Here is a 21,065-nt window from a genome sequence, read left to right as displayed (position 1 = left end):
ATATGGACATTCATTTATGGAAATAAGTCCAAAAAATCTCATTAACATTAAGGGAATTTTATGCCAGTGCAAGAAGTTCAACTGAGGACCAGTATTCAGTCTCCTAGACTAAGTACGTATTTTAACAGTAGAAGTTTTAACATTTTTGCTGATAGCTGTCAGTCAGGAAAACTCTTAGAAAAGCAGGTAACGACAAGGCCAGATACCACTCCCAGAATTAGCGGCTGACGCCTCAGGCCTTACCACAACCCCAGGCGTGGTACACTGTGTATCATGGGAACCGTATGGCCCATCGCATAGCATGGCTGTTGCATAGCAGTTTCACCCATTCCAAGTTTTACAATGAGTTTGATTAGCTCCAGTGTGAACATGTTCAGATTTTTCTTATTAAACGTATACTACTAAAACCAAGAATGGATCAAACTGCTATACAGTGGGAGTCTTATTTCCATCCCTGATTTTACTTACACAATGTGAAACTTGTTGCTGGTGCTCAGCAACAGTTCTGTCAAGACGTGGAGGTATTTTCACCAAGCACACACACATGCATGGTCAATGTTCATCCTGGTCCGGTACTTTGTTTTCATCAATATCGTGGCTGAAAATCTGATTTCGCATAAGTAGGTTGTACTGAATGGGACCAACACTTTCAGTGCTGCAGAAGAAGTAGTGCTGTATTCATCTGAGCACTCTCACTAAAATACCCTTACAAAAATAAGAAAGGTAACCATTGAGACTTAAGTGGTAAGCAATGGTAAATAATGCTAGCAAATGGTATTCTTAATGGTAGAAAAATGCACAATGGTATTTCATTGGTACTTCAATGGTACTTTTTTTACATGCCATTAAGTCTCAGTAATGCTCGAATGGTATAAATGGTAAATGTACACAATGAGTGGTGAACAGTTGTGAATGATGTTAGAATAATAACCATTAGTTATATGTTGTATACAATGCTTTGAGTAAATCTGTGTTGTTTTACAGACGTTTTGGGCAAATATGAATTTTAAAATAAAATTTAAGTGGTCAACAGTATATTTGTATTTTCCTTAAAAAATATTTTATACTGTGTGACAATGTAATTGTTGCCTTGGCTGATCAATTAGTAAATTAATGCCAAATAGACAATAGCCCTGCCAAACAAATAGTCCTTAATGGCTCCAGCACCCAGCCACATTGCCTTTTAAAGTATTTACTAAATATGTTTTTATGGATGCTTGCTTTAGTTAATATAAATGAATTTGAAAGTGTGGAAAAGATTGTGTTAAAGGTTTATAGGAAAGTCACAATAATATTTAATGTTTTCCAGATTTATGAGAACACACACTTATATGTATTCATCCTATTATTTATTTGAACTTTTACTGACTAACACACTTCAGATGCTGCACTTATTGTCATCTGTTTTGTAAATGAAAATAATAATATTTTTTGGGATACTCAAGAAGTAACATAATTTTCATGGAAAATTAATTGCCATGTGCCGGAAAATTTAAAGTACATCTTTGTTTACCCTGTTTTTATGTCTCTATTTGGAACTTTCAAAAATCTTTTTAAAAAATTGTTTGTCCATATCAAGAAAAAGATTGTTAATAGTCAGATAATGGAGTACTGTTTCAGAATAAGAAGCTGATACAGTAATTTAAATGGGTACATGATGGCATGAGACACTCTCCCGAAGTGATCCTGCATTGGCAGTTGTTTTTGAAAAAAACAAACGTTCAAGGTAAGCGGTATTATTATACTTATATTACACCATTACATATTTTGTAAGGATATGTGAAATATTTGTATTAGTATTCTTTTTAAAATGTAATGGATATAAGTTATCTCTCAAGTAAAATATAAATCCTGTTTGTGTTATATAAGTTTATAACCAAATAATTTTCTCCACACAGACCAAGCTAAACAGAGAAAAATAAAATACTTATTCTTAGATTTTTTGGAAGAACATGCAGTTGAGATAGTAGAGTTGAAGATATAAAGAAATAAGTGACGACAGACTAAATTAAATTAATCTGAACAAAGAAATGTTAAAACGTCTTTTTGTGAAATGGCATGGGAAGGATAATAAAATATATTGGAATTTCCAGGTATGCTTTCTATTTAATACAGAAGAAATCTTCCTGTTGTTCCAATTTATTGAACGACAATTCTTATTTATTACAGATAGAAAGGTTGACCTCATGCCTTGCGTGAAAAAAAGGTCTGGGTGATATGACAATGGGTGATACGGCAGAGGGAACTAATGTTTTCAGAAAACTGATTTTCTTAAAATGTCACTTTTCTATGTTTACATGATTAACGATAGAAAATCTAATTAGAATCCAACTGTATACATGGTTTGAAGTTTTTGGAAAATGCAGGATATTTTCTCATGCAAATTCTATTGTAGCCTAAGTACGATTTGAACAGACCGGACATTTCTGCAACAGAACGGAGACCAATCCAATAATTCAAGTGCTTTATCGAAGTGTCAGGTCTTAAATTAAAATATTACTATCCTATACCTATATTCAGATTCCCCAAAATATGTAATCAGCCTTTTCAACAGCTCTTCCTGTTCTATATTACCAGTTTTAGGGTTTTTTTTGCAGACATTATTTTAAATTATCACGTCATTTTAAAACATTTGCTGCTTCACTATGGGCTATTAACAAATACATACAGACTTTAACAAATGTATTACTTTATCCCTAACTAGACAAATGGATGCATGCAGACTGACTACAGATTATTATTATTTTCTCTGTTTTCTAAAATCACATGCAGGTGAAAAGGGTCAAAGCGTGCACATGCTCAGTATGCTATTTCAGTAAGTTTACCAAAAAGTGTGTTTACATGATGTACATTTTGTTAGTTTTTGGAATTTAATAGGAAATTTCTAGGTGCTGTTTTCCAAAAACTGACTTTTGGAATATTCCAATACATCTCCGAAAAGTGTGTTTACATGACTTTTCAAGCCCTAATAATAATAATAATAATAATAATAATAATAATAATAATAATAATAATAATAATAATAATAATAATGTAAACAGCTTTTTCAACAGCTTAAATGTTTTTATTTCCATTAGGATAATGTATTCTTCTTGTAAATTATATCAATAGAAATATTACATGAAAAAAATCATATTTGGATGTTTTAATGTTTTGTATATACTTATTTATTTTGTTCATTCAACTGTTCAAACTGAATAAATCAGGAAATGTTCTTCCTATAAAATGTGAAATACAGGAAAGAATGGAGCTGCTCCAGAACCTGTGGTGCCATGCTCTGGAGTGTTCCGTCATCCCCAGTTCCAGGTCCAGCTCCAGAGCACAGCCCAGGAAACTGGCAAGCTCCACTACAGTTACAAGCCCCCAGAGCTGACTCCTGGGCTTCAAAGCCAGAGCACAGTTAGCTCTATTCTATCCAAAGCCAGCAAGGAGTTAGCTTTGTGCATGGAGATTGATCAGATCTGTATATTAGGTATCCCAAACTGGGCAAAACATTTAGGTATAATAATTGGGCACAATAAAGTAAATAAATAAATAAATAAATATATGCAACATTAATTTATTTGTAAGTGCTAGGTGTCATAATGTGAAATAGTTAGGCATTTACTTGACTTACTATAACGTTCTGAACCAATTTGACCTTTATTTACAGCAAAACCATCAAACTAGATACGAAGGAAGATAAGGAAGGGGAAGAAACTGAAGAAACATCTCTCATGTGTCAGCTGAGTGGTTCTGTTATTGACATGTGTCACCTTTTATTTAAAAACAGACAAGTTTTTATTTATTTATTTTTTTAATTGTAATAAAAGCATTGCGTATTCCTCCCTAAAAATGTTGGATGATTATTTGTGAAGGAGAACGAACGCCATTCAATAAATCCACTATTGTTTTTAGTTGAATTTTCTTTTTTTAATGACAAAGAATTAAGTAAAATTTCATATCAATGTACCCAGGTTACCATTGAAAATACCATATAAATTACTATTCAGTTTACCATTGAAAATACCATTAGCTACTAAACAGTCTTCCAAAACATCATTTAAATTACCATTTGAAATACAATGGTAATATTTAATGGTAAACTCCTATGGTAATAAAAGGTACATCTCTGTAAGGGTGCCTGTAGCTGCATTTCACTGAATTTGGTTCTGAGGGTGCTGTCTGATGAAATGTCAATGAGCTCTAGTAACAGCTTTGATGGGACAAAGTTACCGCTGTGTTCAGAGCACTGGGAAGACCTGGTTCAATATTTTTCACAGCAAGCGCCTCTTGGTGTAAAAAGCAATGTGTCCAAATAGCGCAAGGTGCAACAGCTTTTATTTTTTACACAACACCAGAATGTTTTCAAGTCATTGCTGTGGCTCCACCAGTGCAGACCCCAATGCAATTAGTCCAGCTGATTTCTGCTGAAGTCATAAAATCATCTAACAGTTTGAAAATATCACCTGACTTTGTTGTTGTCATGAGCTCCTTGCAAAACACAAAGCTTCTTGTATTTCCTATATTCCACACATACCAAACACAGGCAAGTAAATGGGACATTTTAGAAATGTCTTTGGATTAATCGAGTTGTTTAGCAAAATCATTGTCATGCAGCCGATCAATGCACTGTAAAACTGTCTTCTGATATAGAAGTGATCCTTCATTTGACGGTGTCATTTCACATTGGTATTTTTGCCAGTTCCTTTGCCTTCTGCTCTCCAAACATTCCCTTTACATTTTCAGTGGCACACGGCATTATCAACTCCTCAGCAATCGTATGAGATTTTTTTTCTTCAGCAATTTTCCGCGCCACTATGTATGATGACACTACAAGCTTTTTATCCACGGTAATTGTGGATTTCATTACGGCTTTAGTACCAAACAGTTCCTTAGCCTTTCGCTCAAAAAATTAATGTTGCTGTTTTTATATATTTCATGCTTAGTAATTAAATGGCTCTGTAATTTGGATGGTTTCAAATATTCATTGGTCAGTACTTGTGCACAAATTACACACTGCAGTTGAGGTATATCTCTACTTCCAGTACAAATACAACTGAAATTCATCTAGCTGATTTTGCATTTTCTTAATTTTGCAAGGTTAATAACGGCTTGATTTTTTTTATTCACCACCTCCTCGCTCTTTTTCAACACTTACGGTTGAACTTGTTGAAGGAAGTTCTGTATCATCATTCTGTGGGTTTTACTATTTTGATGCTGATAGTTGAATACAAAATATAGCCATATCTGGTATTTATAGTGTGTGCTTCCAATGATTTTTCCTCCACTTTGTAACCATTCATGCTCCCACTGAAATAGCTCTATTATACCATACGTGACCCGAGAGCGTGTTACTTAACCTGAGAACATGTTCATTTCTGCGCATGTTTATGACAATGAAGCTAATAGGTTTCAGCGTGTCTTAAGCATGCAGGGAAAATAACACATTCTCAGGTTTATTTTTGGAGGACCTCTTGAAACCTCCTCAATGCCCCCTGGGGGGTCACAGACCCCCGATTGAGAACCCCTGATATACAGTACGCTTCATAGATGACAGATATTTAATGGAATGGAGAACTAAGAAATGTGTCCATATTATTTATATTTGAAACCATGTTGTATTTGTAGGATAGACAATACAAGAGATTAGGATTTACCTGTCAACTTTAAATATAGAGACAATGGACCACATATTCAAAGGTTTTGAAAATCTGTGCAACTGTTTTGCAACTCTGCTTGCATTTTGAATATTTTCCATATATCGGCAAGTCTGTGAAATTCAAAAGACTTATCGATAGGCTGCGGAAATGAATACATTGCATGTACCTAAACAGGAAATTAAATTGCAACTCAGACTGCAGATGAGAAGTGTTACAAAGCATAGAAAGGGCATCATTACTGAGGAGCAGGTAATAATAATAATCTGACAAAAAAGGAAGAAACCAACATTGTAACACTGTAAAAACTACGATGCGATTAATCCGTCACTATAAACTAGTAAAATAATTATCGTTATATGAGTTCTCATATTTTTTTTAATACATTAAAATGCTGCCAGACCAAGACAAAGCTGTCTGAACAGGGCACAAAATCAATGAGAAACATGTAATTATGCTACACAGTTAAAAATGTATAAACTATAATGATACTGCTTTTTATTATATACAGGCTGAGTAATTATGTGGCATTTTCAGGATGTTTCACGCTGTTTTAGAGCCCTGTCCAGGCAGGTTTGTCTTCACCCAGCTTAAAAAATAAAAATAAAAATAAAATAAAATAAAAAAATAAAATAAAATAGCATATCTTGGTGGACTTGCACAATTATTCACAACTCCTCCTTCAATTTTGAGCAAAAAACATTTACAATAAAAAGAAATGAGCAAGTGTTGTTTTTACTCCCACAAAACGCCTGTTTTAAATAAAAAAAAAAAAAAAAAACTTTTTTTTTTTTCTCAAGGCAGAATGCAGGAAAAAAAATCCCAACAACAATTGGTCTAATCATTTTCTTGTATTCTGCTCCTGACATCATATTAGCCTGATATGACACACACTGTACAGAGACAAACCGCTGAATGTATCCATCAGGTCAGGTTAACAGTCTGCTCTTTTTAGAAATATCAATGGGATCACATATTTTTAAGTTCACCTGTAAACATTTGACTTACAGAACCATATTCACTACAATGTTGTTTTAAGAGTACAGTCAAAACGTCCTTGATTCTTTTTTGTTTTGGAAATCAAACTTAATTTGTGATGTTATTCTACATTACTCTGTAGTAGCTTGGAATGTTAAGTGTCAGACACAAATAAATTAGACTGTCAGCCATTGTATTTTAAAAATAATAGATCTATGCAGCATTGTTTACGTGAAAAATTAATTTATGTCACCGAGTTATTATCTTGTCACACTTGAATACAGCTGGAAGAAGGGCAACCCCCCCCCCCCCCCCCCCCCCCCCCCCCCCCCCCCCCCCCCCCCCCCCCCTTCGAAATACATTTAAAATAAATCCAAGGTTGTAGCCCTGGGGTAAACATTATTTGTTTGTGCCTATTACTTCTTACTGATACAGTAAGGAAGATAATACAGAAATTAAAAATAAAAACTTGACTGCATGGCTGTGCCTTTCCAAACTGAGCAGACAGAAATCATAATCTACAACACAGTTTGTCTTTACGTGTGCTCTGCTGTGGTTAATAGTGTAATTATTATTGTTTTTAATTCTCTGTGTAAAATCAAGTTACATTATCATACGCTTGAAGCAACAATGTGTAGAATTGATGCAGTGCTTAATAACAACAGTCCAACAATAGTTCCAATGTTGAAAACCAATCTGTATTAATTGCTTTTAACAACAATGTGTACAGCCAGTCGCAGTAACAACTTTAAAACACTTGTTACCAGTCCAACAGTGAGTCACAGAGAACCATTGAGATTTGTCTGTCTGAAAGGGGTAAATTAAACAGATAATTAACCCTTTGAGGTCCATTTATTCAGCACCTGTCAGACGTGTATTTTCCCATGAGCTGTTTATTTTACACATCCTATTGTTTTATTCACAGTAAAACAGGTTTAAAAGGCACTGCATATCAATATGACACTCAGTCATCTCCAGCCCTGTCCCACCCCATGTTAACTGTTATTCATAGTCATGCATACTGATAAATCACCTCCTGATCACTCGCTTTATTACCAAACTCCTCAATAATGCTATCCAAGTCATTATTTTATAACTATAAGATCTCAAAAATCTTAGCAAATGTCCACGATTTTCTTTGAGCGCTGGATGAGGAAGCAGCCGTCTTGTTTCTTTATGTTCGTATTATGTCTGTGGTGAAGGGACTATGCGTATTGCTCAGATCTCCATTTTTTTTTTTTTCCCGGCTTCTCTCGGCCTCTCTCAGCCATTGGAAGCTTTCCTCTGCTTTTTCTGGAGAAAAAACGACTAGGGACCTGTTATTAATGCCTTTTTGATGATGTCGGGCAGGGGCCGACATTGGACCGGAAAGGAAAAATTTTAATGTCGGACCTGGTCGGACATAGAACAGTAAAGGGTCAATAGGGTATTTTTAGTGGGCTCTAATATTGCCATTCAACTAGGAAATGTATTACTTGGATTCTGCTATGTTTAAGTGTGGTTTTTCATTTTTACTACTATTGTATTGGACTATATGTAGTTCAAAGTTAGGGTTTTTACAAGCTTTCCATTTTAAAAGTGCAGTAAGTGACAGTGAGGAGAAATTGATTGAAAATAAGCTCACCATATGTAGACAATTTGCTTTCCCCTGATGTCATTCAGTTTTAAGCTTTAGATTTTCAATTTTATAACAGAAAATGAAATAGCAAGACATGGTCAGTTGCACTTCAATGGGTAATGAAATGGAGAGGCGCACCTGTCATTCTTTCAGTTTTTGTAATAAAAGTTAGGGCTCATGAAGACTGCTGAAAGGCACAACAAGTGTCTATGTGAGCTTCCACATAAAGCCCTACCAGAAAGTCTCAAGTCTGCCCTAGAGCCCATGCCAGTGCACAGGTGTGGGGAATATTGGGTGGCACCGTGTCGGTTAAATTCTTCCCTGCAAAAGCATGTGGGAATGTGGCTGGAGCTGAAAATTGCATACATGTGTATAAAAAGGGAGCTCAGGGGTTTGTTAGTTTAGAATTAGTGAAGAGTCGATGTTGGTGTTAGTTGGTGAAGGTATGCGTGCTGTGCTGTTTAGATGTATGTAAATAGTTACCGTTGGTGTGTAAGGGAGCTTTTGTAGCTGTGTTTGTTATGTAAAAGCAGTGGCTCAGTCTACAACTGCAGTCTTTAAATTATATATATAATTTAATATATATATTATATATATATAGGTATATACCACTGTGTTAGTGCATAGCTGTGTGCTTCCCATGATATATACCACATCTAGGGTGGTGATAAGGCCTTTAACCACCCCAGAAGTGGTCTATATTATCGGAACCGCACGGCCCAAAGTGGTTTATACTGCTTATAACAAGGCTACCTGTCATTTATGGGAAAATAATAACAAATAATTAAAACATATTTAAATTAAGACAAAATCAGAAACTTTTGTTGTGTATATATCCGCAGTGCAATATAGTCCCAAATTTAATTTAATTTAATTAATTGTTTGCTTATTAAAAAATATATAGAACATGTTTGTTTATTGTGAATTTCTGCATCGAAAGTGCCATCTCACTAGAAACTAGAGGGCTGAGCACAAACTGGATGATGGACAGAGTTTCAAATTACACTAAGGAAGTAAGGAGAGCAGTTGATAGAGACTGAAGCCGGATCTTGTAGTGAGTTTGTTAACTCGTTATGTGCAAGCATTTACCTTGTGCCTATTTGTTTTTTTTATTGCTTTATTATTAAAAGTGTGCAACAGCGTATTTAAACTTTGCACGTTCTATCTCTGAGACTCTCCCCCTACCAATAGCATCTTGGGCTGTGACACTACCCTGTCACAAGGGGCTAACCTCCTTAGGGGATGAGGGATCATTTCATTCTCTGCTGAATTGTTGACCTCTCTAATTCTTTTTAAAGGGCAGGAAGAATAACTGAAAACAGTTGTTTGACAAATTAAAGTAAAACATTTTAATAAATCAAGCCTAGTGTCTCAAAGCTTAAAACAGTGCATTAATCTATTCTTGCTAGAAGCCAACAAACTACTCTTTGCACAAAAAAGTTCAGCAAGTCTTCCTTTTAATACTAGAGACAATCAATCAGCTCTCTTCAAGCAACTATGGAAAATGTTCTAAAACATGGTAATACTTTGTTGACAGACCTGCCTACTAAGTAAAATCTGCCTGGTTTAATTGCTATTGTACAAATAAACATAACTTCTAGTTGGTCTAAACTAGTGGTATCCCAATTGTTTAATTGGCCATTTGTGTCAATCAAATTTGAGTTGCTTATTGAAACTCTATGCAATACCACAAAAAAATGACAGCTTCCAAAGTGTAATATTTGGCAGTCATGTAAAATTCACAGTAATGTCAAGGGAGATTTTTGCGAGCACATTTCTTTCTGTATTGTTTAATATTCAGAAAACAAGATTTGTCTTCTCAGGGTACCCAACAGTAATGCTTCTTAAAATGAAACGTGCTGTTTTACTTCAGATCATTTTTTAAAAATTTGTCAGCAGCTAAAAAAGGATGTTGTTCACTTACACAACAACTATGTTCTCAGCTTCTCTCTGTATTAAACCATCGCACCAAAATTTTTCCTCCAGTCTTTTTTAAACCAATACATTTATTCTAAATATTAGTGATGGGTACAAAGCCTCACCCGCTTTGACACGTCTCGAACCATTTGAAGCAAACAGTGCTGTGAATCGAAGGTTCAATTGGTTCGCATGAAGCAATACGTCATGTGACACGAACGCCAGCAGGATCCTCTGAAGCTGCAGGCGCTCTGGGCATTCAGTTACGCAGTCACTTGATGACGATGTCTTAGGTGCACTATCGAAACGTTTTGATGGTATATTTACAAAAGAAGACACAAACCACCAATAGAGTGCTCTACTACAAATCAATAATGCTTCGTTGATATAGGCTAGAACTGGAAGGAAGAATGTACTGTTTGTCAAATTACATTTTAAATGAATTTCAATTCATCTTTGTTAAATTATAAAAAGATATGTTCATATGTTGGCTACTACTATGTGAAATTGGGGGAGTTTAATTATTGTTAATTATTATAAAAATAAATGAAATTATTATTTGAGATGTTTTCCAGAAATAATTGTTAATAAAATTATTTTCAAACATTTGTCAAAGAAGTCTTGTATTCAGTATTATGTCATTGTGATACATCAACAAAATAAATGTAATTTATAAATACCAAATTGCTATACTATTGAAAAAACACCATTACACCTTAAAGCACCAAAAAGCACCATATATAGTTGATGTTTGTGTTATGACCGTGGGATTCGTGGTGGCTCTATGGGCTTAGTGAGATGAAGTAGTCAACCTCGATCCAGAGGTCCGGATTCACGTAAGCAAAGTTATATATGTAATATGCATTTTTTTTTTTTAAATATATATGGATGTATATGTAGAAATCTTGGCATTTAAGTATATTTACTGAAGTGTAATAAAATAAACTTATTGTTATGTTATGTTTCTATATATTATGCACTTTAAAAATACTCTCTTTTTTTAAAATATGTTTTTAAAAATAATCTGGAAAAGTCTAGCCATCCGAGAGACACCGATGAGACCCTGAACCAATGAGCCATTAACGCTATGCCTAATAGAATGCCTATGAGTTTTGGAGAGGGGCTTCAAGCGATTCAACTACATTAGCTTCAAATCATTCACAAGGTTCTTTGCTTCATTGAGGCTTCAAACCATACACAGGGTTCATTGCCTCAATGAGGCTTCAAATCATACACAGGGTTCATTGCCTCAATGAAGCTTCAAATCACACACAGGGTTCATTGCCTCAATGAGGATTCAAATCACACACAGGGTTCATTGCCTCAATGAGGCTTCAAATCACACACAGGGTTCATTGCCTCAATGAGGATTCAAATCACACACAGGGTTCATTGCCTCAATGAGGATTCAAATCACACACAGGGTTCATTGCCTCAATGAGGATTCAAATCGTTCACAGGAGCTCATTGAGGCTTTGGATCAGTCACATGATTCAGTGATTCACTGCTTCAGGTGATTCCAATAACCACTGCTTCATGCTCACGTGAAGCAAACAAATGATGTACCCGTCTCGAACCATCTGAAGCAGTGTTCCCCGTGAAGCAACACATCGCGTGATTTGACTGACCCAAATACAATGCTTTGTTGAAATATAGCCTAGATTACTCCTGGAATGAAGCATTTATTATTTATTTCTCTTTTTTTCAATTCGTTTATTTAAGAAAATAAGTTTTTCATTTTGGAAAATGCAATTATTATTTTTTTTTAATCTAAAACAAGTTCTCTACAGACACTTGCTTGCAAGAGCAGAGATTCGATCCTGCGCTTGACAAGCATCTGTAATTACACGACTTGTTGTGCCACCAGGAAATTGGCTAACAAATGAAATATAAATATCTTACTTAAGTTACAACACTAACATTTACACTAGTACATTTCCCAAGATCTCGTAGAAATGCCTACCTTTCTAAAGCAACATTATCGTGTTTTCGATTGTACAACAATTTAAAATTTGTATAAAGTATGATAATGCATATGCGTGACTGACTTTTTTGTTGGGTAATCACACGTGTAGTTGATATATTACCACATAGCATAGAAATTATAAAATGTAACTTTATTTTGTAAGTCAAAAATGACAACTGTAAAAAGCATGCTTTACATTGTCTATCATGTACATTTGGCTACAGATCATAATTCTGATTTACGACGCACATTAGCTACTTGTTTGTCTGGTTACCTTTTCAACACACACACACACACAAAATTATATGAAATATAATTTCTACAAGTTTTACTACTTAAAATTTATATTTGTGTGTGTGTGTGTTTTTGGATCATCTAAAAATTACATTTCGAATCTAACCTACAATATTCAATATATATATATATATAATATATATATATATATATATATATATATATATATAGGAGCGTTGTTAAATGTGCTTACAGACCACATATTTGTCATTAAACTCAAGTTCCTGGTCAACGCCTATGTGCTAGTTTAATGCAGGGGGTGATTTTCAAAAATCTGTATTATTGTATCAACCTCGTGGTATAGTAACGACAGCTTTAGTAGCGAGTGATTTTCAAAAGTAATTTGTTAATAAAATCAATCCGATAATAGTTATTCAGGCAAAAAAAAAAGCTTGATTTCAATAACACAGTTCATAGGTCCATAGGTGCCCTTGGTCACATTCATAGTGGATTTGTGTGCCTTATTGTACCCCTGTTCTTCTTTCATGTGTGAATTTTATATATGTGTTAAAATCCAAGGATGTATTGCAAATTCAAAATGACCTGTAATGAAAACTTTATTGTAATATCTTGTATACCGTTTTCAATACCAACATTTCAAAATGTACTCTTAGGTTCTTAATGTTCATAATAATAACAATATATATATATATTCTATATATATATATATATATATATATATATATATATATATATATATATATATATATATATATATATATATATATATATCATATATATATATATATATATCAGTAGTCATATAGTGTACGTATCCAGAGTTCAGATACAGTTGCATTGATAATTTCTTGGTAGTAACATTGGTATATTATTTTATCAATACAACAAAAGTTCCGTAAGGTTACAAATGGTTAAAACAAGCGAATACATCTCATTCATAACCACAAGCATAGAAAAGGCTAAAATATTTTCATAACTATGAATATTGAATTATCAAAGTAGTCTTACAATACTGACCTACTAATATGCTGTCTGGTGTATTGGGTCTCTGAAATGATTAAACACAGCGGATTGTGTCAAAATATATCATGACAGGAGCCAGGGAATTATGGCAATTAACAGATTTCCTTTTAAATTCCCACGCAAATAAAAGAAAGATTTGCAAAAAGCACTGCTCGTTAAGCTATTAACATTATTGTGTAACTCAACATAATTTTGGAAATCATATTAGCACGATTATTTAAACGAAATAGGCATAACGCCTGCTTGAAAATGCCAGAATTAAAGCTACATAGCGATTTGTTCATTAACTCTGCAGTTATCATTTACGAAATGATCATTATGGATGTACATATGTAAACTATTTTGGGGCACTGTGCACGACATCATCATCATCATCGTCATAATAATAATAATAATAATAGAGTAAGATCACACAAACACCAAAGATTGTGAAGAAAACGATATATATATATATATAATGTTACAACATATGTTCTCTTTATTTACCTATCTACAAACCAAATAATTGGGCTGTGAGTTAAACCTTGGTTTTAAGTTGATGTTGTCGTTCTTTGTAAAGATTAAAGGAAAAACTATCATAATTAGCTACTAAAAGTAAGGTGATTCATTGCATTAAAAGTAAATAAATACATAAGTACTACAGGGGTTTGTTTGAGTGCATTAGGATCATCTATCTGTTTCCGCTTCAGATCTCTCTATCTGGGGGCGTTTCAGATTGTTCTGGTTCAGACTGTGGCCATCTTCAACAGCATAGCCTGAACTTGACATTCCCCTATTAGGAATCTATGAAAAAGACCTAGGAGTTTTTCTTGACTCAGAAATGTCTTCATCTAGACTATGTGGGGAAGCTATAAAAAAGGCTAACAAGATGCTCGGATACATTGTGAAAAGTGTTGAATTTAAATCAAGGGAAGTAATGTTAAAATTGTACAATGCACTAGTAAGACCTCATCTTGAATATTGTGTGCAGTTCTGGTCACCTCGCTATAAAAAAGATATTGCTGCTCTAGAAAGAGTGCAAAGAAGAGCGACCAGAATTATTCCGGGCTTAAAAGGCATGTCATATGCAGACAGGCTAAAAGAATTGAATCTGTTCAGTCTTGAACAAAGAAGACTACGTGGCGACCTAATTCAAGCATTCAAAATTCTAAAAGGTATTGACAGTGTCGACCCAAGGGACTTTTTCAGCCTGAAAAAAGAAACAAGGACCAGGGGTCACAAATGGAGTTTAGACAAAGGGGCATTCAGAACAGAAAATAGGAGGCACTTTTTTACACAGAGAATTGTGAGGGTCTGGAATCAACTCCCCAGTAATGCTGTTGAAGCTGACACCCTAGGATCCTTCAAGAAGCTGTTTGATGAGATTCTGGCATCAATAAGCTACTAACAACCAAACGAGCAACATGGGCCGAATGGCCTCCTCTCGTTTGTAAACTTTCTTATGTTCTTATTACAGGTTCAGTGTCATTTACCGCTTGATTGCTCAGTTTAGGCACTTTGAATAGCTCTTTGCCCTACCGTTCCTTTTCTTTAGCTTTTTCTTTGGCTTGTTTTTTGGCGGAACTGCTTATCTATTTCTGACGTGACATTTTTTTTTTTTAATTTAACCAATCGATACATGCCTTGTTTTTTATTTATTTATTTTCACGCTACGATCATGAATGTAAAGCTATACCACGGAAGCCTTCGAGGGACAAACGGAGAGGTCCTTGAATGCTTTGTGACAACAATGAATTTAGCAGAATGTGGAATTGTGTTTTTTATATGTGTTTGATATGACGTTTATGTGCACTGTTAATTTGGGCCAGTTCTGATTGTCATATACACCTACTTCTTATCACATTGAGATCATTTTTAAAATTAATTATTTAAAAGGCGGTTGGGGGCTGGGAGCTGGGAGCCCTGTGCAAGTGCACATTATTATTATTATTATTAATAATAATAATAATAATAATAATAATAATAATAATAATAATAATAATAATAATAATTTCTTAGCAGATGCCCTTATCCAGGGCAACTTACAGTTATTACAAAATATCATAATACAAAATATCACATTACAGAATATCACATTACAGTTAAGAGCAGGTATAAGGTACAATAAAATCAGTAGAATATAAGATAAATTCAAATAAGAGCAAATTAAATCATACAGCAAATAATTAATTTAGTTTGACTGAGAGCAGTTAACTTACAGTAAAAAAATATTTGCTTATACCAGTAAAGTCCATTAAGAGCACATGATAAAGCAAAATACACGTGTAAGAACAATTTCAAATAAGAACAGTTACCAAAACATATGTGTATGGATATCTATAAGAGGAAAATTAAGTACAAGATACAGTGAATAGTTATAATTAAGAGCAGTATTTGAATACAGCAAGACATGTACCAGTTTAGTGCGAGTACAAGCTGATGGGAGTCCTGCTACAATAGGATGCCATAACAAATAGTTAAGGTCCCGTGTAAGTAGTGATTTCACAGGCTGCGCGGAAATCATGAAATTAGCACAAAATTAGGAAATTAAATTAGGTGGGGCTCCCGAGTGGCGCATCCAGTAAAAGCACTTGTGTAGAGTGAAGAATGCACCCTATAGTCTGGACGTCGCTGGTTCGAGTCCAGGCTTTTCCTTTACAGACTGAGGACGGGAACTCCCGGGAGGCGGTGATCTTGGCACGCCGCACACCAGTGACCCATGTAGTCTGGCTGGGTGCCTTCGAGCTTGCCTGTAAGCTGTCCAGAGCTGTGTTGTCCTCCGAAGCTGTAGTCCTGGGTGGTTGCATGGTGAGTCTGCAGTGTGAAAAAAAAAAGAGGTCGGCTGACTCTCACACGCTTTGAGGACAGCGTCTTCGCTGCTCCTGAGTCAGTGCGGGGGTGGTAGTGGTGAGCTGAGCTAAACAAAATAACTCGACCCTGCTAAATTGGGGGGGGTGGGGGGTGTGGATTAATTGGTGACTACTAAATTAAAAAAAACTGTGAAACACAAAACACATTAAATTTTGACCTGATACTACCGTTTCTTTGTGCAAATATCCCTTTTAAAAAATTGGACAACCAAAAGTTACAGAATTTCTTCAGACGGAGTGTAGCAAATGGTGGAGTGATTCCTTCATCACCCCAGCTGAGATGTGAATGCTTACCTAAAGCTTCTAAGTATCAAACAGGAGATTATGGAATTGGTCAGAGTCTGGTTGCTTGTCAGTGACCACTGATGATGTCGACTGATGCCCAAGATCAGTATGGGTTACACATTTTAAGGTCAGCTGTTATGAACATGCACCTGACATACTAGAACTGAAAGCTGTCCTTGCAGATACATTTTACCTACAGGGTGTTAATTACAACACTGTTTCACAAGCTATTGTAAAGTGCTTGAATAACTTTGATGTTAATTTTGATGTCAGTGCATTTATCTGTATAGTTGCTGTTTAGAAAAAAAAAAAAAAAAAATCTGTACACGTAATTTATAACATATTTCTGTGCACATTCCGTGAAATACGATACTTTACCCATGACACTGCTGTGAATTTTAAAGAAATTCTCCACGATTTTCACAGGGCCTTACATATAGTCCAGTATAGTCCAGAGTTGTAAGGTTTACAAATGCTGTCTGAACAGGTGTGTCTTGAGGAGGCGCTGGAAGGTGGTCAGGGACTGCTATCCATAGGTAGGTCATTTCACCACTGAGGGGCAAGGGTGGAGAAGGAACGGGCTCTAATCTATTGGAGAGCAGAGGGGGCGAGAGGGGGTGTAGTTTGAAATAATAGTTTGGAGATAGGAGGGAGCAGAAAGGTCGAGACAGCAATAGGCGAATGCAAGAGTTTTGTTTTGAATGCGGGCAGTGATAGGCCAGGAGGGAGTTGAAGTAATTAAGACGGGACAGTACCAGGGCCTGAACTAGGAGCCGCATGGAGTAGTCTGTGAGGAAGAGGAGAATTCTGCGTATGTTGCTGAGGAAGAAGCGACAGGAGCTGACCAGAGTAGAGATGTGCTGAGAGTAGGAGAGAGAGAGGTCAAGGGGGACACTGAGGTTCATAGGGAGGGAGAAGGGGTGGTGGATTCAAGCAGAATAGAGATAGAGAGATCGGGGCAGGGGAGAAAAGGATATCTGATTTGGAGAGGTTGAGCTGAAGATGATGTGAGTGCACCCAGGAAGAGATGGCCACTTTATGGTTCCATCATTTTATTTTGTTCTCCTGTTACATCAGGACCATTAATTTGTATATTGCATTGGCAGCTGGCATTACATTTCTTTGCTAAGGACCATCTTGCTGTGGCAGAGCCTTCAGTACAGACAGATGTTATGTGCTTAGGCCTGATCATTTGGTAGCACAAGCTAACTTAATTATACTTTGCTCAGAAGTTAATTAATAGCATTGCCATTAAACCAACTGTACTATATTCTGATTACAGACCACAAAATGGTATAGCTTGTCAGAAAATATGTCTCACATGAGAAAAGTTAACAGCACGATTCTTGTCTTACAGATCATAATGTGAATTCCAGCCAGCTTTGGGTGGTTGCTAGGCACTGATTTTTATTTTATTTATTTTTTTGCAATAGACGACTGGCTACCTGTGATCCACCACTATAAATCTGACTCTAGTTGCGTTTTCCTCTGTCCTATTTACATGTTGGTTATTTTGAGGCTTATTTCTATAGGTTGATTTTATGAAATATTGATATTTAAATAAATATGTACAGAAATAAACATTACAGAATACCAAATAATGAATACCATTATTATAACTTATAAATTTAATCAAATATTAATTATTCACAAAGTATTGCAGTTGCTTTACACAGTACACTGTTATAAAACTCATCATGTGGTTTCCAGATGCTTGCTTTTCGAGTGCTCTATTATGTTTCTATTTAATAACCTGGTTAACCACTTATCAACTTGGCATGAAACTTAGCAGAAACATAAATACTGTAAGTTATTGAGAATATCAGATTCTGGAGACAGTGAGAGGGTGTGCAATACAGAGAGAAGGTGTGCAATACAGAGGGTGTGCAATACAGAGCGAGGATGTACAATACAGAGCGAGGATGTACAATACAGAGAGAGGGTGTGCAATTCAGTGAGAGGGTGTGCAATACAGAGAAAGGTTGTGCAATACAGAGAGGGTGTGTGCAAATGTAATCCCTACAAGGTGAGCGTATTTGCAAAGTTTACAAATATAATTGGTGTGATTAATTTACAAACATGTTTATTTCCTAACACTTATTTTCTAGGTGCATAAAAAAATGTTTCTTTTAATTAAACAATTATGTATTCTGATTAGTTTAACATAATGTTTCTTGATGTGTCTTAATATGATGTATAACAATGATTCATGTTTGTAGTGAGTAACTTTTATTTTTCTCTATTTGCATAAGTTTATGAGGTCTGATTAGCACATCTCATTAATCTATTATTAAAGAAAGCTAGGTGAACAGATCTGTAGGTTATAGAATTTCATTATAACAACTTACTTGTTATGAAGAAATATGTTTCTTCTGATTCTGAACTGTCTCTATACAAATATAGTAACATGCTATTTTTCCCAAGGCTTAGCGTAGAATAGCCAACTAGAAAAGTTTTTAGTAGCCGACTAATCACATCCTTCAAATTCAAAGACTCAACAGCAGCATTTTACTACTAGCAAAACTACAAGCTTAATACAGATAGTAATGTTTTTGTGTTTCTAAAGTGTATGCACAGTAATGACCTAGCAGTGTCAATATTTTAATCATGTTCAGCTGTTTGAATTGAAACGGAAAGCAGTAAATGAGCACTATAAAATATTAATGACATTTTAATTAATAGTTCTAAAAGATTTCATGCATTTTTTAAATATAACGTACAGCCAGCAATGTGTTTTAAAATAGTACATTTGGAAAAAATGCACCAGACATATATGATATATATATATATATATATATATATATATATATATATATATATATATATATATATATATATATATATATATATATATATATATATATATTGTTTAAAGTGGCGATTTGCCAACAGTTTTTACCTTGACTATGTGACTGTCAAATGTAGTCATTCTATTCCTACAGTATTTTACACTGCCCATAATGGCTGGACAAAAACGAGAGTACATTTAAATTAAATTATAAAAACTCCCCTTGTCTGCAATGAATGCAGAATATTGGTGGTATTTGTTTTTCGGTTCAGCTATGTATATTTTGTTTTAGCACTTTTTGTACCAGTATAAAAGATGAATATTTTCAATGGTCTAATTACTCATTCTAAATATCAGTTAGAGCAGGTTTGCTTTTTACCCTCATTCTCTGGTTACTTAATGCTAATGATTTTTTTCTTTTTTTTTTTCTGGGAGCTCAATGTAGCCTGCACCTATATGATTAGATTAGAGTGTGATGCGAGTTTGTGCTGATGTTACAGATGCTGCCTGCTCTGTACTTTATATTCAGTATACAATTGAATCTCAGTTTGGCCTCCGTTTGAGTAGGGTAAGGGTTCCAGTAAATTAACTGCTAGAATGAAATATTGCATTAATATAGAAATACTGCTGATCAATAGAAGTATATTAAAAAAAAAAAAAAAAAACAAAAAACTTTAAGATGGTTTCCAGATAGAAATATGAGACAAGTCGAAGTCACTCAACAAATTCCCTTTTGGTGGTTGGTATACCTTTTCAATTAGGTTAATCCAATTAAATTATTTTTGACTGGTCATCCTGCATTTATTGGTTATTGATCCCCTGTTCCTGAAGTCATCATCCCCATCTCAACTGTGTTTGTTTATTAGAAGCACGCGTGAAACTCTAATATCAATATGTGTAACTGTCAGGGAAGCATTAGATAGTGACCTATGAGAATCCTCGTGATCGTTTTGCTACTCAAGTTACATTAAGCTCATTCTCATTTTAGGTCAGATGCATGGTTTCATTTGTCTGGTGCTCGATTGTTGAAACACATAATAAGATCCATCTTTTTGTAAATTATGCATCTTTACCACTTTAATTATACTGCACATATTGTATTAGCACCCGATTTCTGTTGTCCTTTGCCTTTAAATATTTACAGTGCCATTTAATATCAAATAGACATTATTCAACCAAACAATGTTTCTGAAACTTACAGTATTCCTTAATAGCTAGTCTGAATGTGTTCACAGCGTTAATATTTAATGATGAAATGTTGAATAAGGACGTGATCCTTGAAAAGGGTACAGCTAGATATAAATTGAATATCCTCTCTTTTATGAATGTGTCAGACACTATTATACCTTCTCTTAATTAGGTCTATGAGCTGATTTTTTTTTAGGCATTATTTTGGTCTTAAACTTAGGATGTGTTTGTAATTTACTTTACTTTTGTTTCTTCTTTCAGATGTACATCCAGACCACAACTCTTACGGTCTCCTTAAGCTTAAGTGCTTCAGTCTCTCTGGGCATGCTCTACATGCCTAAGGTCTACATTATCATCTTCCACCCAGAGCAGAATGTGCAAAAACGCAAGCGCAGCTTCAAAGCTGTTGTTACAGCAGCCACAATGTCAAGCAAGCTGACACAAAAAGGAAGTGACAGACCAAATGGGGAGGTCAAAACTGAACTCTGTGAAAGCCTTGAAACTAACAGTAAGTAGAGTGCTCGTCAAATACTGAATTACAGTGTATGAAGCCAAAAGG

General features: G+C 34.9%; 1 protein-coding gene across 1 annotated transcript in view; it reads left to right on the top strand.

Moving 5' to 3' along the window:
* The window catches only part of grm8b (glutamate receptor, metabotropic 8b), a 171,971-nt gene that overhangs the window by 149,191 nt on the left and 1,715 nt on the right, over window positions 1-21,065 (top strand). The window contains exon 10 of the mRNA XM_041257610.1: window positions 20,768-21,014. Within this exon, the coding sequence (XP_041113544.1) occupies window positions 20,768-21,014 (247 nt within the window). The remainder of the gene's footprint in view (window positions 1-20,767; window positions 21,015-21,065) is intronic.

The sequence above is a fragment of the Polyodon spathula genome, chromosome 8 (genome assembly GCF_017654505.1).
Source record: "Polyodon spathula isolate WHYD16114869_AA chromosome 8, ASM1765450v1, whole genome shotgun sequence".
Classification (NCBI taxonomy): domain Eukaryota; kingdom Metazoa; phylum Chordata; class Actinopteri; order Acipenseriformes; family Polyodontidae; genus Polyodon; species Polyodon spathula.
The sequence above is the reverse complement of the archived record's forward strand: the minus strand, read 5'-3'. Positions and strand labels throughout refer to the sequence as shown.